Genomic DNA, 17,128 nt, shown 5'->3' with positions numbered 1-17,128 from the left:
CTTATTATAAAACAGTATATATGTTTACATTAGCTATGTGATCACTTCTGTTTGGGCATGTTTGTTCAATCAATTATGTGACAAAAAATCACTCCCTGATTAGCCATCACATTCTTGTTGCCTCCTGACTTTTGGGTATGGCATTTTATTGTATTTAACAGTTGAGTTCCATTATGTAAACATCCAAACTTCAATTCTCTCAGCTTAGAACTCGCATTGTTATTTTATATTACCGGCCAGAAAGTTGACATTTTATTCTCTGATGCTTGAGGGGTAAAGTTTACTGTCAACACACGCAAGAAGAGAAGAATTACTGAGGTTGGACAACATTCTCCGATCAAAAGCAAAGAAGCTTGAAAGTTGAAACGTAAGTCCTAGAAAGTTGGATGAACAACAAATGAATCTGTTCCCCTTTGAATAGGGCGAGGATGCCTCAAACCTCCCAAAATGAGAAAGGCATCATCATAATAATTATGGCAAGCAGGTTTCTCTTATCAAAATAACCCACGTCTCTTAACAAAAGTATGCCCTGCAAATAACCAGAGAGAAATCAAAGAGGAATACATCACTACTACAGATGATGCAAAATGTTCAAAGATCTTGTCAGGCGATCTATACTAGATTCTATAACAACCAGCATTTAGAGCATGTTGTTATGTTGTCGTAGACTATTTTTCTTGTAGTGCGTTGAAACCGAAAATTGAAAATTTATTGTTGCTAATCAACTTGTAATTTTTCAGGGACAGACATCATTGTGATGTTGTACGCACTCTCAAGAGAAGGGTGAATTTCACTTTTACTTTGCATTGTCATTGTGATAATGACATGCTATACCGGAATGCTACTTGAAGCATCATTGCTTGTGTTTTCTTTTCTATTTTTTTGAAGCGGTTAGAGACCCATATGCCTAGTGTTTTTTGACGCATGGAACTCAGCCTAGTTGGGAGGCTTATGTTTTCTTGAGTTGGTGTATTGGTTTAGTTGAGTTGAGACTGAGAAACAAGGTGCTTGAGCAGACTAAAGCTAACTGAGGACTTATATGGCGGATATGCCAACTTAAGAGTTTTAAGTATTTATAGGCAAGGTTGTGAAGTCTAACTAAGCTGCTCATTAACCTACTCACAGTGATTAGGTAACTCACGCGAGCTAGACCTCTCTCTTGAGCGAATTGGTGATCAGAAATACATATGATCAGGCTCCTTCAACATGATGATGGGTGTGAGTAACTTAACTCTAATCACACAATAATGACCAACAGAAACGTACACTATGTACTACTCCTTTCCTACAGCTTACAACTTACTCCATTTCTTCTAGACTACCTGTACTGTATCATCTATAAATAAGAGCTACTTCGTTTGTAGTTGAGTAGTTATGGTAAATTCTGGGTTAGAGAATCATTGGTGTATTGATCATTGGTGTATTGAAAGTTTTAAACTCCTTAATCTCTATTGTTTTCTGAAATTCTTGCTCACTCAATACTGTGCATGTTTTGGATAGTGCATGTACATCACTGAGGGGTCCGAATTCAGAAAAGAAGTTGTGATTGAGGTATTTGTTACTGAATTGGAAGGAAACAAAAAAGTGTGGACCAATTGTCTTCTAAGATGTATTAGTGGTGATAATTGGATAGCAATGCAATTCTAGGTTGCTTGATTTTTAATTGTATCCCATATGAGGCAAACAATCGGTGAAGGTCTGATGATGATAGAAATCATAGAATCAGAAGAATTTGACAATTTATTTGGAGCCTTGTTTCTCATAGTAAAGAGATCGGAACAAAATGTTTACTAAAATCGACTTTTAACTTGCACGTCTTTTTTTCTTCTTTTCTTGATTGAAATTGTAACTTACTTTTTTTTAATTTTAACAAATCATTATATCCCACTAATTCTAAAAATCACCATTTCTCATCAAAAAAACAAAAGGAACCAGTGTATCACATGATTATCAAGCAATTTTCTTTTTGAAAAAAAAAGAAAAAAGAAAAGGCTAGAGAGGCTCCTAGCTAGCCGTTACAGGAGCTGGAGAGATACCGTGAATACGTTCATACTATAAGGACATTCTCGGAAATACACGTTTTTATATTCCTCCAGATTCGACCGTTGGCAGATTTAAAAACCTCGCGACCGTTTCAATATCCTTCCACACCTCTCAATCTCTCTCTCTCTCTCTCTTCTCTCTCTAACTACAAAAATCCATGGCCGACGAGACCAACCAAGCAATCATGGAGCCGAGAATCGCTCACCCACTTCACCAAATAGCGTCGACACCAAGCCACAAGCTCCTCCTGAAGCAATGGCTCAAAGAAGAGGAGCTAATCCTCAACCGGCTCTCCCTCAAAGAAACCCAAATCGATTCCGTCCGCAAAGAAATCACAACCCTCTTCATTTTCTTCTTCCTCTTCCACTCCATCTCCCTCATCCTCCTCTTCAACTCCTCCTCCACTGATCGACACGCCCTCGCTTGCCGCCGCTCTTGGATCCCCTCGCTCTGTTCTCTCTGCTTCTCTCTCGGGATCATCTGGGCAATTCGGTACAAGACCGACACCGAGGGGCATCTGGAGAAGCTGATGGAAAGGGAGAAGGAGGACCGGAAGCTTCTCGGGAAGTGTATCGAGGAGTTGAAGAAGAAGGGGCTGGAGTTTGATCTGTTGAAGGAGGTGGATGCGCTTAGGAGGGCCAAGAGTATGAGGGTGGATGCCAAAGTGGTGAAAAAGTGGTCTGCTAGGGACTTTGTGACTCTGTTTTTCTTTGCTGTTTCTTGCTTTGTGCTTGCTATTACAAGGGTTATCTTGTGCAATTAGAGTTTTGGGGATTGGATCGGTTGATTATCGGATTCGTTATATGGTTCGGGGTAGATGGGGAAGCAACTGCAGAATGTTTTGTTCTGCTTTTTGTATTTTGGGGGGATTTTGACATGACTATTTAATGAATTTGGATTTACTGCTTGGGTAGGCCAGCAGATGTAACTCATAAGTTGATGTATTTGGTCTGAATGGTCTCGTTGATTCATTTGTAATCTTAATGCAATTGATCGGAATTTGGTTTACTTGAGGTTTTTTTGTGTTCTGATTTTACATCCGAGGGCCTCGGAAATTTGATTAGTCTTGTTGATATCTCTATATATTAAGCGAAGCGGGGGAGTTCCTGTTCACATGAACAGTAATCTGCACCTGACGGTCTTACCCCTCATCTCTTTCATTTATTTCATTTACCGCTCCACAGATTTGCTAGAGGAGACTAAGACCAAGATCGAAAGAGAGAAGAGAACTAAACAGGGGAAGAGGGAAACGAGAAGGAAAGGGGAGGTAGACGAGAGAAAAGAAGTCGAGGGTTCAGGTTGATTTAGTATAGTTTTTTTGAATTGATGGTTTAGTAGCTCGGTCTAGCGTACCTAAATTATAGTGTATAGAAGAGAAGAAGAGAAGAAGAGGTTCAGACAAAAACAACTAGTGAAGAAGAAAACTCGGAGAAAGATTCATGTTGGGGCAATTTCACATTCACATCAGCATTCAGAGCTCATTACAATCATAGAGATTCCGATCTGATTCATGGTACTAAGTTTTTTTATCATTACAATAAAGAGTTTGTATGATTAATTGTATATGGCATTTTTATTTTTATTTTTTGTGAATATCACTATAAACACCGCCACAGCACCAAGTGCAGAATGTGAAGTTTCAAACTCAGATTGTCAAAGACATTAGCAGAAAGCTCTGCAACTGCTTTGAATAGCCAACACCCTGCCTCTGCAAAGCTCTCTGTTTCAAATAGAATTGAAAAGCCTCATCAAAAGGTGATTGAAAGCATCCAAATCTGAATCATGCAGTATATGCTCGCTCTTACACATTCATCTTCAAACAAAATGAAGATCCTTCTACAAAAAAAAAAAAAAAAACGAAGATGTGCACGACACTCGTTGCAGAGGAGGTCCAAACTAAAAAACTATCCTGTCTTGGTAGCTTAATGTTAGCATTTAAGCCACCCTTAAGTGACAAGTTATAATGTAGTGGGGTTTAGAGCTAGGGTTCTCGTACCAAAGGGATTAGTAAATTGGACTAAATCCTACTCTAGCTAGGGAAGCTCTAAGGTAACTAGAAAGAATTGCACATGTGCAATTCATAAATAATGACTGAGAACCAATATCCATAGTGAGTAAGTTCAAGATGATGGGTAGATTTTCAACTAAAGTGAGTAAAATAAACCAAGTTAAACTGCATAAGTTCTTGTTAAATGGATGAGAATAGAGCTTATGTTTTTTTATTTATTTTTTATTTATAAATTTATTGAAAAACTCACACACCTTAGATATATCAGTGAGATTTAAACTCATGACCTCAAAGTTGTAAATTAACCTCTTTAAACCGACCAGGTCACGACTCACTAATAGAGGTTAGGTTGTCCCTCCCTTTGCATGCATTGATGATCAAGCTACAAGTGATGCAATCCTACCCAATTACCGTCCTAGCTAGCATCCGGTTAACAATACTAAGGCTAGGCCTAAACTTCTTTGATTTCATCAATTCCAACCGGTCAAATATGAAATTAACTACCTAAGAACAAATCATATTTCTAAATGCATAAAGATCAAATTTGTTGGGGGATAAGCATGTAAGAGGCTCTTACACCATAATCCCAAATTTGACACAAAGTGAATGCAAAACTCCAAAAAGATGAAGTGGTGGCCGGGAGGTATATTTCATTTAATAGTGGGATATTCCCACCAGAAGTTCTTCCCAAAAAAAGTTTGCTTGAAAATCTTGCCCTAAATCATGATTTGCATTTTCCGCTCAAATTTAATTCAATCTCCCCTACCTTTGGTTCTTCCACTTTCAAGCTATAATGTACAAGTGTTTTCCTCTCCTTGCATTGTTTCTTACAAACACGGACTAAAGACAATAATATCACGTGTAAGCACAAAACAAGTTTTATAGTTTTTGTCACATTTATGTTAGTGAATTGTGTATCAACACGTGCATGCTTCTCTTTTCTTTACATCAATTTCATGTAGTTACTTTTCACAGGACTATATATGTATTGATTTCATTGATTATGATTGATTTCCTAATACCTCAAACATTGTCATGTCGGACACCAAAGATGATGTTTATTGAGGATGGCTAACGATGGTAGGGATCAAAATAAGAAGTGTTGGCTAAAGGTACATGATTCTTAGTTATTTTCTTAACTTTATCATCTTTTTCGTCCTTTAGATTATAAGACAGACCTAAAAATCGGCATTTAAGATGAAGTATGAAAGTCATCAATTGGATCTTCATCCTCCAAAAAATTGAGGTGTTTCGTCGCACCAGTGTTGGACAATATTGTTCTTAACCATTGTTGGCATTATGTTTATACTAGCCAAATGTGGAATGGAATTAGATTGTCGCTGTTCTACATTTATTTTTAGCGAAATTGTTGGTGTGCTTAATCAATGTCACAAACGTTTTGTTCTCTTTAGGTACGAGAAATTTTTCTGTGCTACGGGAGGACCACGTCTGTAACACCCTGACTCAGGTGTTAAAAGAATAAACGAATATAATCAATAAGGAAATCCTAATTTGAAAATGAGATAGAATCTCATAATCAAACAAAACGACAAACATTTTTGTCGCGTTTGGAACCTAAATTTTTATTTTATTAATTTGCGGCTGCACCCAAAACTTGCTCGGGCTGCCTACGTACCCTTTTAAAGGGATCAAGCCACTCGTAGTTCAATATTTATTCTACTTCTCTACTTTCACTAACATCATCTCATTTACCACCACAAGTCCAAAATCAAACCATACTTACGGACTCATAAAAACCATTTCATCAAATCAACCCGGCCATACAAAACCTCATACATCATCAAAACTATACCAATTTATTATCATTCTAATATAAAGTTCCAAGAGAATAAGTAAACTCATCAACTTAACCAAACCCCACACTTAACTCACAAAACAACCTACTCAAGTGCCAAAGAGTGTGTATATGTATGCACACATACATACATATATATATATATATATATATATATATGCCCAATCAAAATTTCATTAGAATAATATAAAACTCAATTTATACCAATCATCAAACATGCATTCTTTCTCTTTGAACCCAAATTTACTAAACATTCCATCTTAGATTTACTATGGACACCCGTTAAATATACTAAAACCAAATCCTTTATATTTGCCTATCTCAATCTTGATCAATATTCCCATCTCCTTCATATCATTACTTTATTGTAGGCATAGCAACAATTTATCAACGAACCTATCCATAACCAAAATTAACAGTTTATAGTGAAATCCCTTATTGTTTCCCACTCCCCAGCAACACACTTCAACTTGGACTATCCTCCTCTCGTCTTTCAAAATCCATAAACATATGCATCCTTCTCAATCTCATTTTCACAACAACCAAATTTGCTCTTCCCACTTTCACACAATACTCGACATAAATCCAAATATCACCTAACTTCTCCCTTTATGTACTTCAATCATATATAACATCAATTTCCTAGTTTGTAGCTTCCTTGTTGTGGAACTTAATCCAAAAACATGGTAACCACCACCACTAATACAGTAACACAGAACCAAACAAGAACAGCTTGATCCCCCATCACCAAACACCTACAAATTTCAGATATTCCAGAACTTCAAATCACATATACAAGCTCAATGCAGGAACCCAAACCCAGAATCATAACTACAATTACTGCCACCCCTTCTGTCGTCGAACATAGCAGCCACCACACATCAATCATTCTGCCAAAAACCCAACTTTCTCCAAAACTCAACCAAACTTGAATTCAAGCACCTGTAATCACACCTACCAATTCAATATATTAAGAAAGCCGGAAACCCACTCCCAAAACTGCCGCCGCCGCCGCCGTACACGGTGGCTACACATGGTGGTCACCGACTGCCTAAACCTAAAATCTCCAAAACACAATCCAAAATCGAATTCAAGTACACAGCAAGGAAGAGCTCAACGAGTAGATGAAGATTGATACCTGAGTCGAACACAACTTTGCCGGAAAACACCGAACCCTCGCCGGAAAACTCAAACCACTCCTCTGCATCGATTCTCACTCACCAGACCTCATCTCTGCAAGCTTAAGGCACAGGGATGTCGACGAGACCGAAACAAAGCTACCCACACCATCCATGCCCGCCGCCGTGGCCGGAATCCAAAGTTGGCCGGCCAACCCAACCTTTCTTCTTCTTCTTCGATTCTTCTTCACCAGATTCTCGACCCTTCTCTTTTTCTCTCTTTTTATTATTTATTTATACCTTTTACCGAAACAGTAACTTTCCGTTTTTAGGCTATAACTTTCTCATACGAACTCCGATTTGAGCGTGCCACGTGTCCATGAATTCCTATTAACGTTCTCTATGACTTCCATGAAGGAAGTTTTCCCAAATTATCGACTTAACGAAAAGTCAACTTTCTAGGTCTTTTATGGTAAAACGGTTACAAGAAACAATAATTGAAAATTTCCTGGAAACTTTATAAATTCAAAGAACATAGCTCGTCGCTCCGGAAAATAATCTGGGCATACCGGTGAGCTCGTATAAATACGTACCATGACTTCGGAGTTCTAAATCTACTATTTACCGTTTTCAGAAAAACTCGAAAACAAACTCGAGTAATCGCTATTTAAATCTCTGAGCGCGAATAAAGAAAAATCCGCGGTAACTCATAACCCCGAACAATAACCTTTTAGGTACGGGGTATTACAACGTCAGCATGTCCAGTGGTCCTCCTTGACCAATATAAAGTCGACACATGGTTATTTTTAAAACAATCCATATCAAGATATATCTAGTCATTAATTTAACACTTCAGATACTTTCATATATTGTTATTATTCTTAAACCAAAATACCAAATGTCCAAATCCTCTTCATCAAAAAGAAAAAACACCGAGTTCTCTTCCAATAAATCCACTCCTCTTGTTCATAAAAAAAAATCATTGAGTCATGCAAATCCATAACAATAGTTGCTCAATTGTATAATCCATATTCCATAACCAATGAATTTACTCTAGATTACTATGCTAGCTTGCGTACTTGAGTTTGGCACCAATGCCATTCACCAGTAATCTTGAATTCACTCAATATTGCTATGTATTCTGAATCACGAAGGAACTTGTGCTTTTGTTCAAATATTTGATACTCATGACCATTTTTATTTATTTCTTCACCGCCTCATCGTCATCATTATGAGTATACAAATATTTGCAGAAATTGGTATTTTTTTTCTTTTCGATAAAGAGGAGTGGATATTTACAGGACTATGTTTTTCTTTTCAATGAAGAGCACTATGGTATTTTTTTTCTTTTTGATGAAGAGAATTTGGACATTTGGTATTTTGGTTTAAGAAATAATAACAATATATGGAAGTATCTTAAATGTTAAATTAATGATTAGATATATCTTGATATGGGGGGTTGTTTTAAAAATAACGATGTGTCGACTTTATATTGGTTAAGGAGAACCATTGGACATGTTGACGTGGTCCTTCCGTAGCATAGAAAAATTTCTCCTTTAGGTACCCCATTTGACAACTATGGATTACAAATTATACGAATACTGGGAGTACAAGACCTATTTTCAGGGAAATGTTTTCATCGAATGGGGTATTGAAAAAGAAACTTTCTCTTTCAAGGCAAAAGCTGCAAAACGCCGGTCGTTCACGTACGCCAGCATGTCCGTTTAAACAGAGGAGCTTCCCTTGACTTGGTAAAAACAATTTTTCACCAAGCCCACTAAAGGACAAAAATGTAACAATTTTACGAGCCTCAGCACCAACAACCAACTGTTTCCATAACAAGTTAATCTTCACATATATTCTGCAAATCTTTAGAAAGAGCCTTAGACACAGCAAGAGTGAATAAAAAAGAGGAAGACATGATCAACCTCCTAAGTAATACCCGATCACTTTCCACAATAAAGTAATCCTTAATATGTTGTTCAAACTCTTTCAACTATTCCTTCCCCCGATCTCATAGCTTCGTCGGAAGTAATGGGTCCGACGACCTCTTCGGCGACATCGATCGAGTTCCGGTCCTCTGCCGCGAGTGGATCCAATCATCATCTTCGTCGACGAGCCAACTTCCGGCCTTGACGTGTTGAGAGAGAGACCTTTCTGGGGATCCTATACTCAACTGCGAGCACTTAAGCTACCAATCAAGATGAGGTGGTTGAGACAATGGTGGTGGAGGTAGGAGAAACCAGACTCGCAGAAGAAGCTTTCGGCGTGGAGGTAGACAAAGATGGCAAGCTTTCGTGATTGGTTTTCAGGATCTCTTAACTATTTCTTTAGTGGTGGTCAATCTGACATTAAGGTCCTTAAACGTTTACTATAATGAATTTTTTTTACCGCTAACGGAATCTATAGAGGGATTTACGTATATGCCCTTAGACTTAGAATCCGATGAATGATATTGAGCCACTTGTCCTGGGCCCACACTGGCGTACGAAACTTAGACGTAGTCCAACGTTTTCCTTCAAACAAATCCTAACAAGTTGTTGTGGTCTAGATATTTGATGAAGCATCTTAGTTGAACGATGACTAAATCTTGATCCCGAGATTTCTCAAATTCAACAAATGTAAAAAGATGTGGTTGTCAGGCTATGACAAGATTGAGGGTGTTTTGAGCTGTGATGATACACAAAAGTTTAACATTATCGGTCACGAATCTCCCATTAGAAAGTTTTTGATGTTTATCAACTACATATATCTTTGAAAGATTTTCACGGCTCTCTCAATGACATGTGCAACTACGTGATTGCTTTGAGCGAGATCAAATTTTTTTTGCTTCAACCGTGCTGCATTGGAATGATTTCGGTTTTCCTAATTAAAATCCACCATCTTACACTCGCAAAATAGTGAGTTGAATGCTAGGGTAAGGGACGTGACTAGTTTCAAGGACATGGTGAAGAAACTGATGAAGAATACATAAATCATCGCAAAGTTTTTTTTTCTAAGTTTTTCTTATAAAAAAAAATAGATTTTTTTTTAACGTATAACAATGCATATCATCATCATCATCATCATTTAATGACTACGACTTTTAGTAGTAGTAGTCATATAGAATAATGAGCCTCTTTTCTTCACCTAAAATCACACCTTCGCTTTGAAGCCTTATTCAGACACTTTTGTCTCTCTTTACAAAGAGATATTGCTTATTTGCTTAGCTTAGAGATGTTTGATCGTGTGAAGTAGAATTTTCCATGTCGATCTGTAACATCTTGAATTTTGAAATTTCTCAAAATTGATTTTTTTTTCTTAGAAATAGAAAATAGAGGTCACCAGGAGTTCGTCTTATTTTTCGGTGAATTTTTCAGACTCCCAAGTTATTTTTAATAAGGACAAAACTTGGGTGACCAAGCCTTGTTACCTTTAGGTGACAAGGGCCAATCATAATGTGACACCTGACATCTTTAAAAAAAAGCTGAAAATTGTAAACATTGAGATTAAACAGAGACCAACGTTTCTGTCAATGACTAAACGGAAAGGAGATGCAAATTGTTGTTAAATAGCCTAGAAGTGCAAATCAGTCCTCAAAGATCAATTTTTTCTAGAGAAAGCAGTGTCATGAATTTTTCTTTTTCCATGTCAATGATGAGTTACATAATTCCTTTATTTCTCAGAAGTTACAGAACTTCATCTCTTGCAAAAATGGAATAACAAAATAACAATGACAATCTCTATTTGTCTGATCTTTCAATGATCAAAAAATTTCCAAAGAGGACAGCTGAGGCATGCTCGGTCTGCAATATAATCTTGAGCTCAATCTCCTCAGTGTATGTTGTGTTCTTCCTCTTGTGATAATGAACTAAATTGTGTCAACGGTTCCTACAATTCAATTACTCATAAGATAACTTTCTAACCTCACATATAATAAATTGTCATGTCTTTCAAATGTATAAGAATAATTGTTCATGCCAGTACAGTAGAATTATTGAGCTATTTATTCCCTAGTACAGTAATAGCATGAAAGAATTCCTATAAATCTCAAAGTTGAAGTCAGTAACAGATACAAAGTGTGCCAAGAATGTCATACTATGGTCAAATATTTATATCATAAATTAATGAAAAGATCTCAGTATTTATTACTAACCTGAAGGAAAGAGTATCCTACCAACTTGAGGTGAGCTCTGTATCACCATGTTGAGGCATGCTCTATCACCATATAGCAAATCAAATAATTGTTCAAACTCCAAATAACCAATTATCACTCACTAAACATACAAAAGCCCAACCACATCTGGAAACTGGTTGAGAATAAGATGCATTTGTATGCCTCTTTACATCACGAAAACCTTCTTTTGAACAAGCATAATGTACCCATGTCACAAAATCCTCACTGTTTTTTCTACTGTTTCTTATCTTCACATTGAAGCCATTTTTGCCACCATAATTCATATAATACTTCTTTGCACTATTAACATCCAGAAACTCTTTTCCAAGAATTACCTCTTCAATCGCCTCCTCATTATGATGAGAATGCTCAAACTGCTCTTCTTCACCTTTTAAGTCTTTCGAATCACATGTTGGCTGATTGCCTAAGTTTGTACAATCTGCATTATCCATTAACCTACAACAAAGTAACTTATAAATTATAACCAAGTAACCAACTTCTGTAATCTAATACTGAGAATTTTTAGTTCAAAACTACAAAAAGACCAACATATGCCAATAAGACAATTTAACTGAAGCACAAAGATTTTGTTCCTTATCTTAGTCTCATTTCACTGATATTCGAAATCTTGAACCCAATTACTGTTATATAAACTTGTAAAGGCTTGGGAATAACAACACAACAAATTCAAATATATATGCATATCAACAATCGGCAAGTATCTTCAACCAAATTTCAACAATCGATATTTTAACCAAAGAAATAAAAAGAATCGGCAATGGAGGATAACAATGGCTTCAGTCATACCTACCCATCAACTTGTAGCTCAAGACCTTTCGATGTCACTCAAGAGTCAAGACCGAGTCGGGATGGAGTCGAACTCAGAGAGAGACATGAGGAGGAGGACGAGAAGCAGATCGGCAAATGCGACGGTTTGGATCTTCGAGTCCGCACGAGAGAAGTGGGATTTGGGAAAGGAGAGTTCATCTCTGCAGAATCAAGGGTTTGGGTCTGTGAGGAATTTGGGAAAGAATAGCTAGTTTGCGCATCTCCTCTCCTCTCTGTTTAATCCCAACAGAAACCCGGTCTCCGTTTAATAACTATGCTTACAGTTTTCAGCTTTTTTTTTCTTTTCTTTTTTTCCTAAAAGATGCCAGGTGGCGTTTTGTGATTGGCTCTTGTCACCCAAAGGTAAGAAGGCCCGGTCACCCAAGTTTTGTCATTTTAATAATTTTTCAGACCAGTGAAATTGCAACTCGTTATTGGTCCATTTCTCTTTGACTTAGAGCAGGGCTGCCACTTGGTTTGGTAAATACCAAACCGATCGAAAACCGACCGAAAATTTATGATTTGGTAAACCGAATTTTGGTAATCGAAATCAAAAAAACCAAAACCGAGAAATACGGAAAAAGTTGGTTTGGTTTTTGATAAATACCGAATTTACCGAAATTCTAATTATTTAAATACTTATATTTCTAAAAACACACACACTAATAATCTTATCTCACGTTTTTAATTGTATGTACCATTTAGTAAAAAACAAGACAATGAATAGAAAAATTCAACTATACTTGGTAGCATTCGGGTCTCAATTAAAGCGATCAACTTTAATTCAATGTTACTTGTTATATAAAAACACTTTTACCTACCCGTCTTAGTCAATTCATCACACACACACATAGACAGACCCACTTAGATGACATGTAACCGCCCATGTAAAAATTTAGGAATGTTTTTTCCTCTCTTGATGATAGGGCTCCCCATAGGAAGCACAAGCGTAAATAGGGTTAGCCGCCTTGATCAAGGCCAAAACATTATCAAAAATACCTAATTTTTCTATCATAGTCGTATTTCACTATATTGATCACATCATAGTTCACAAGGTTTTTGAAAATTTTACTTCCTCTTTGTAGTTGGTTCACAAAGATGTACATATGCATATAACTTACTAAATAATTTATACCACATTACCAGGCATGTTGTGGTTCCAATGATTACAATTCACAAAATTAAAATTCGACCGTCTGATGTGATCATTATAGTATAATACAATTATGATAGAAAATTCAATTGTACTCAATAGTGCTCGGGTCTTGATCAAAGCGGTCAACCATAATTTAACGTTACTTATTACACGAAAAGGCTTTTACTGCCCTTATATGACTTATTTTGGTCGACTCTTCCACACACATACTTTCATATAGATGACACATAACTTGTTCATATAAAAATTTGGAAACATTTACATCCTGACTATTTCAGTAGAAAATTAAACCATACTCGATAATGTGTACTGAAATGACTATCTTTTGTATATGTATTATCAGACTCTAGAAACTCAAGTGATATTTAAATTTTATAGTTTTGTATTGTTTTGTTATATTTTGAAAATATATTTGTTGTGAAGTTTGGTAATACCGAAAAACCGACATCCGAAGTTGGTAAGATTTATCTCATACTGAAGTTTTTGGTTTGGTAATTGAAAGTCATATTTCATTACCGAAAGCTTTGGTTTTAAAGTTGGTAACGCCCATTACCGATTCGAACCGACTGAGTGGCAGCCCTAACTTAGAGACTAAGTCAGCTGACCACGTTGCAAGTGGGCTACTTGTGTTCTTCATGTTGTCATAGGGATGAATTAGATGATTAAGGGGGTGACATGCGGCGACTATTTTTTGGGATTTAGAGCATTTCATGCCATGTTGACATGTTTGAGCTTGTCATTGGCTAAACTCATTTTAGCCGACCCACTTTAGCCGACCTCTATATATAGCTGATGATCCGCTGTTTGTAGCATGTACATTCTTTCTCTCTCTAGCTTTATCTCTTTAGATTTACGACTAAACTTCGGCGGATTATATTTTTTGATCTGTAACTCTGATTTTGAATCCGCAAAGTGCTACGAGTTCGTATCGATGTCCTCTTCCTATCTTTGAAGTTTGGGTTAGATCCAACGGTGATTTCTAGATGACTCGTTTTAAGAGGCTCGGTTTACGATCGACGTTCTTAGTGGGGATTCGTATTGACGAGGTGAGTGGATATGTGTAATATGTTTTAAAATATTCTTATTTTTTATAAAAATAGTCGAAAAGCATGATTTTGATCTTTTACAAATTATCTCTCTTTTTATAGTGAAGCATGTCGATTTGCGAAATATGCGGTGTTTGTATATATTTATGTGTTGGATCTATTGTTTGACTAGTCATGGAACATGTGAATTTCTTGATTGGTTATGCCGAAGTAAGGATGTGACACACGGAGGTATATGACTTGAAGGTCATTAGGTTCCCGTGGGGATTACTAAATTGAAGGATATCCAATAAGAAGAGATTATGCGATGTGATGAATTGCGTGAAGTGATATGTATATGATATACATATTTTGTAGCGTGTGTAAAATGACATGGCTTTACGGGCATATTACATTGGTCTACTCACTGAGCGAACAGTTATGCTCACCCACCCATCTCTAATATTTTTTGCAGATAAGTACTTAGATTTGACCGAGCCAGGAAATGGTAGTCGACGAGCCTAGAAGATAATATTTTTGTTTTATTTCGCTTTGTAACACTCGTTCACGCCTCGAAATCGGCGTCTGCGCTTAAAAATCGCTGACATTGAGACCAAGGTGTGACACGATCTCTGGTTGCTCTGAATTTGGTAGAAAAACTGAACACTTATTTGAATTGTTATACGTAAAAGAGGAGAGGGTATGCCCCTTTATATAAAGAAAAACAAGGCATTACCTAGGAAGTATAAAAATATTATATGCAGTATATCACAACATACCTAAATTAATAGGAATGTCCCAACATTGCTAGCAAACCTAAAAAGGTGAAACCGGTCAAGTCCCTCAGCCACTATTTCGTGATCGTATTGATGACTCAATCATCTTTACTGAATGAATGCAAATCTAAGAAGTTATTGGAGGGTTTACTAAATGAACAAGAGAAACAACCGTCACTTGATGAAATGAATTCCTTCTTGAAAGGGTTAGGGTTTTGACCCGCCATCAGATTTTGGATGGATGGTGATCAATCTATATAATTGAAGTAAAATCGGTAGCTTATGAGACAAAAACTTTTAAGTTGTGATGTATTTAGATTGATATGGGAGACGCATATACAAATGTTGAAGACAAACTTTGAATTGTTTGGTTGTCTTTACGCGCATCTTGCAATCAAACATGTTGAGGTAGAAATTTATTTATTTATTTCAATTACCTTTGGAAGTAGGGCTAAAAAGGAATTTAAAAATTTACGAAAATAAGAGAGTTGTATTAAATTATTTGAGATGTGCAAATAAAACTACTCTTACTATTATAGTTTAACACTCAATACAATGCGTTTAAATGGTGTTGAAATGACAATTCATGTCTTATCAAATTTAGCTGTCAAGAATTTCAAACTATGAGTATAAATATAAGAATGAATATGGTTGTGTGCCTTTTACTTCAATTCCTTCAAACTTCTCATCAGCCATCATTGACAATATTGGTGAAGAATGAAATGAGTGGCATTTATAGGTGTACTCCAAGTGAAAAGATTACGTTATGTGATTATTCAACAGTGTTGACGTTTCACTCGGAGTTTTTCTTCTATGTTTGTGTGTAATTTGAATATATTTTAATTTTCTCTGATTGGAATTCCTATTGTAGGTTATATATACAAATGTTACCACATATGAATTCTCCATTAATGAATCATCTCAAACTTTTTACTTCGAAAACAATGTTTGAATATGATGAAGTGGGAGGTTAATCTTTTGAAATTCGAAGAAACAGCAAAGAAGATATTTCCGCAAATTATGAGTTACATAATGAGGTAATTTTGAAAATGTGGTTTGACACTTAATAATGAGTTCGATTTATGTTATGAACGATTTGAATACCTCTAGATGATTGAGAACAAAACCATGTTTTAAATATAAAGTAAGACATGATGATGTTCTGCTCCCCTCGGTAGCAATTAGATATCGTAAGATCTTGTCTTGATACAAGAGCACTAGATGGAGAAATTTTTCTGTGCTACCGGAGGACCACGTCAGCATGTCCAGTGGTCCTCCTTGATCAATATAAAGTCGACACATGGTTATTTTTAAAACAATCCATATCAAGATATATCTAGTCATTAATTTAACACTTAAGATACTTTCATATATTGTTATTATTTCTTAAACCAAAATACCAAATATCCAAATCCTCTTCATCAAAAAGAAAAAAACACCGAGTTCTCTTCCAATGAATCCACTCCTCTTGTTCATAAAAAAAAAGATCATTGAGTCATGCAAATCCATAACAATAGTTGCTCAATTGTATAATCCATATTCCATAACCAATGAATTTACTCTAGATTACTATGCTAGCTTGCGTACTTGAGTTTGGCACCAATGCCATTCACTAGTAATCTTGAATTCACTCAATATTGCTATGTATTCTGAATCACGAAGGAACTTGTGCTTTTGTTTAAATATTTGATACTCATGACCATTTTTATTTATTTCTTCACCGCCTCATCGTCATCATTATGAGTATACAAATATTTGCAGAAATTGGTATTTTTTTTCTTTTCGATAAAGAGGAGTGGATATTTACAGGACTATGTTTTTCTTTTCAATGAAGAGCACCATGGTATTTTTTTTCTTTTTGATGAAGAGGATTTGGACATTTGGTATTTTGGTTTAAGAAATAACAACAATATATGAAAGTATCTTAAGTGTTAAATTAATGACTAGATATATCTTGATATGGGTTGTTTTAAAAATAACGATGTGTCGACTTTATATTGGTTAAGAAGAAACATTGGACATGCTGACGTGGTCCTCCCGTAGCATAGAAAAATTTCTCCACTAGATGACTCTTATCTACTTCTACGGATCAAATTAAATTAATAGCCATAGATATAAATAGTTGCAGTCTTTTCCTTTCTTTGTAACAAAAGATATACTATATCATATTTTCTTTGATTCTTTGATTTCTCTCTCTCTCTC

At 36.1% G+C, this 17,128-nt stretch overlaps 1 protein-coding gene, 1 non-coding gene and 1 pseudogene across 3 annotated transcripts in view; 1 reads left to right on the top strand and 2 right to left on the bottom strand.

The window, feature by feature from the left end:
- LOC101292394 overlaps positions 1-17,128 on the bottom strand; it is a 1,325,780-nt pseudogene that overhangs the window by 1,277,378 nt on the left and 31,274 nt on the right. The window lies entirely within an intron of this gene.
- Positions 2,201-3,053, top strand: LOC101307380. The gene has a single exon (XM_004294098.1). It carries the CDS (start codon positions 2,201-2,203, stop codon positions 2,804-2,806), a length of 606 nt encoding a protein of 201 aa, XP_004294146.1. The 3' UTR covers positions 2,807-3,053.
- LOC101313392 lies at positions 6,042-7,053 on the bottom strand. The gene is made up of 2 exons (XR_184226.1): positions 7,006-7,053; positions 6,042-6,924 (listed from the first exon to the last, which is right to left on the bottom strand). It is a non-coding gene; the product is annotated as an uncharacterized LOC101313392 (transcript).

Source organism: Fragaria vesca, linkage group LG3 (assembly GCF_000184155.1).
Source record: "Fragaria vesca subsp. vesca linkage group LG3, FraVesHawaii_1.0, whole genome shotgun sequence".
In the NCBI taxonomy this organism is placed as follows: Eukaryota; Viridiplantae; Streptophyta; class Magnoliopsida; order Rosales; family Rosaceae; genus Fragaria; species Fragaria vesca.
This window is presented reverse-complemented; position numbering and strand designations above follow the sequence as displayed.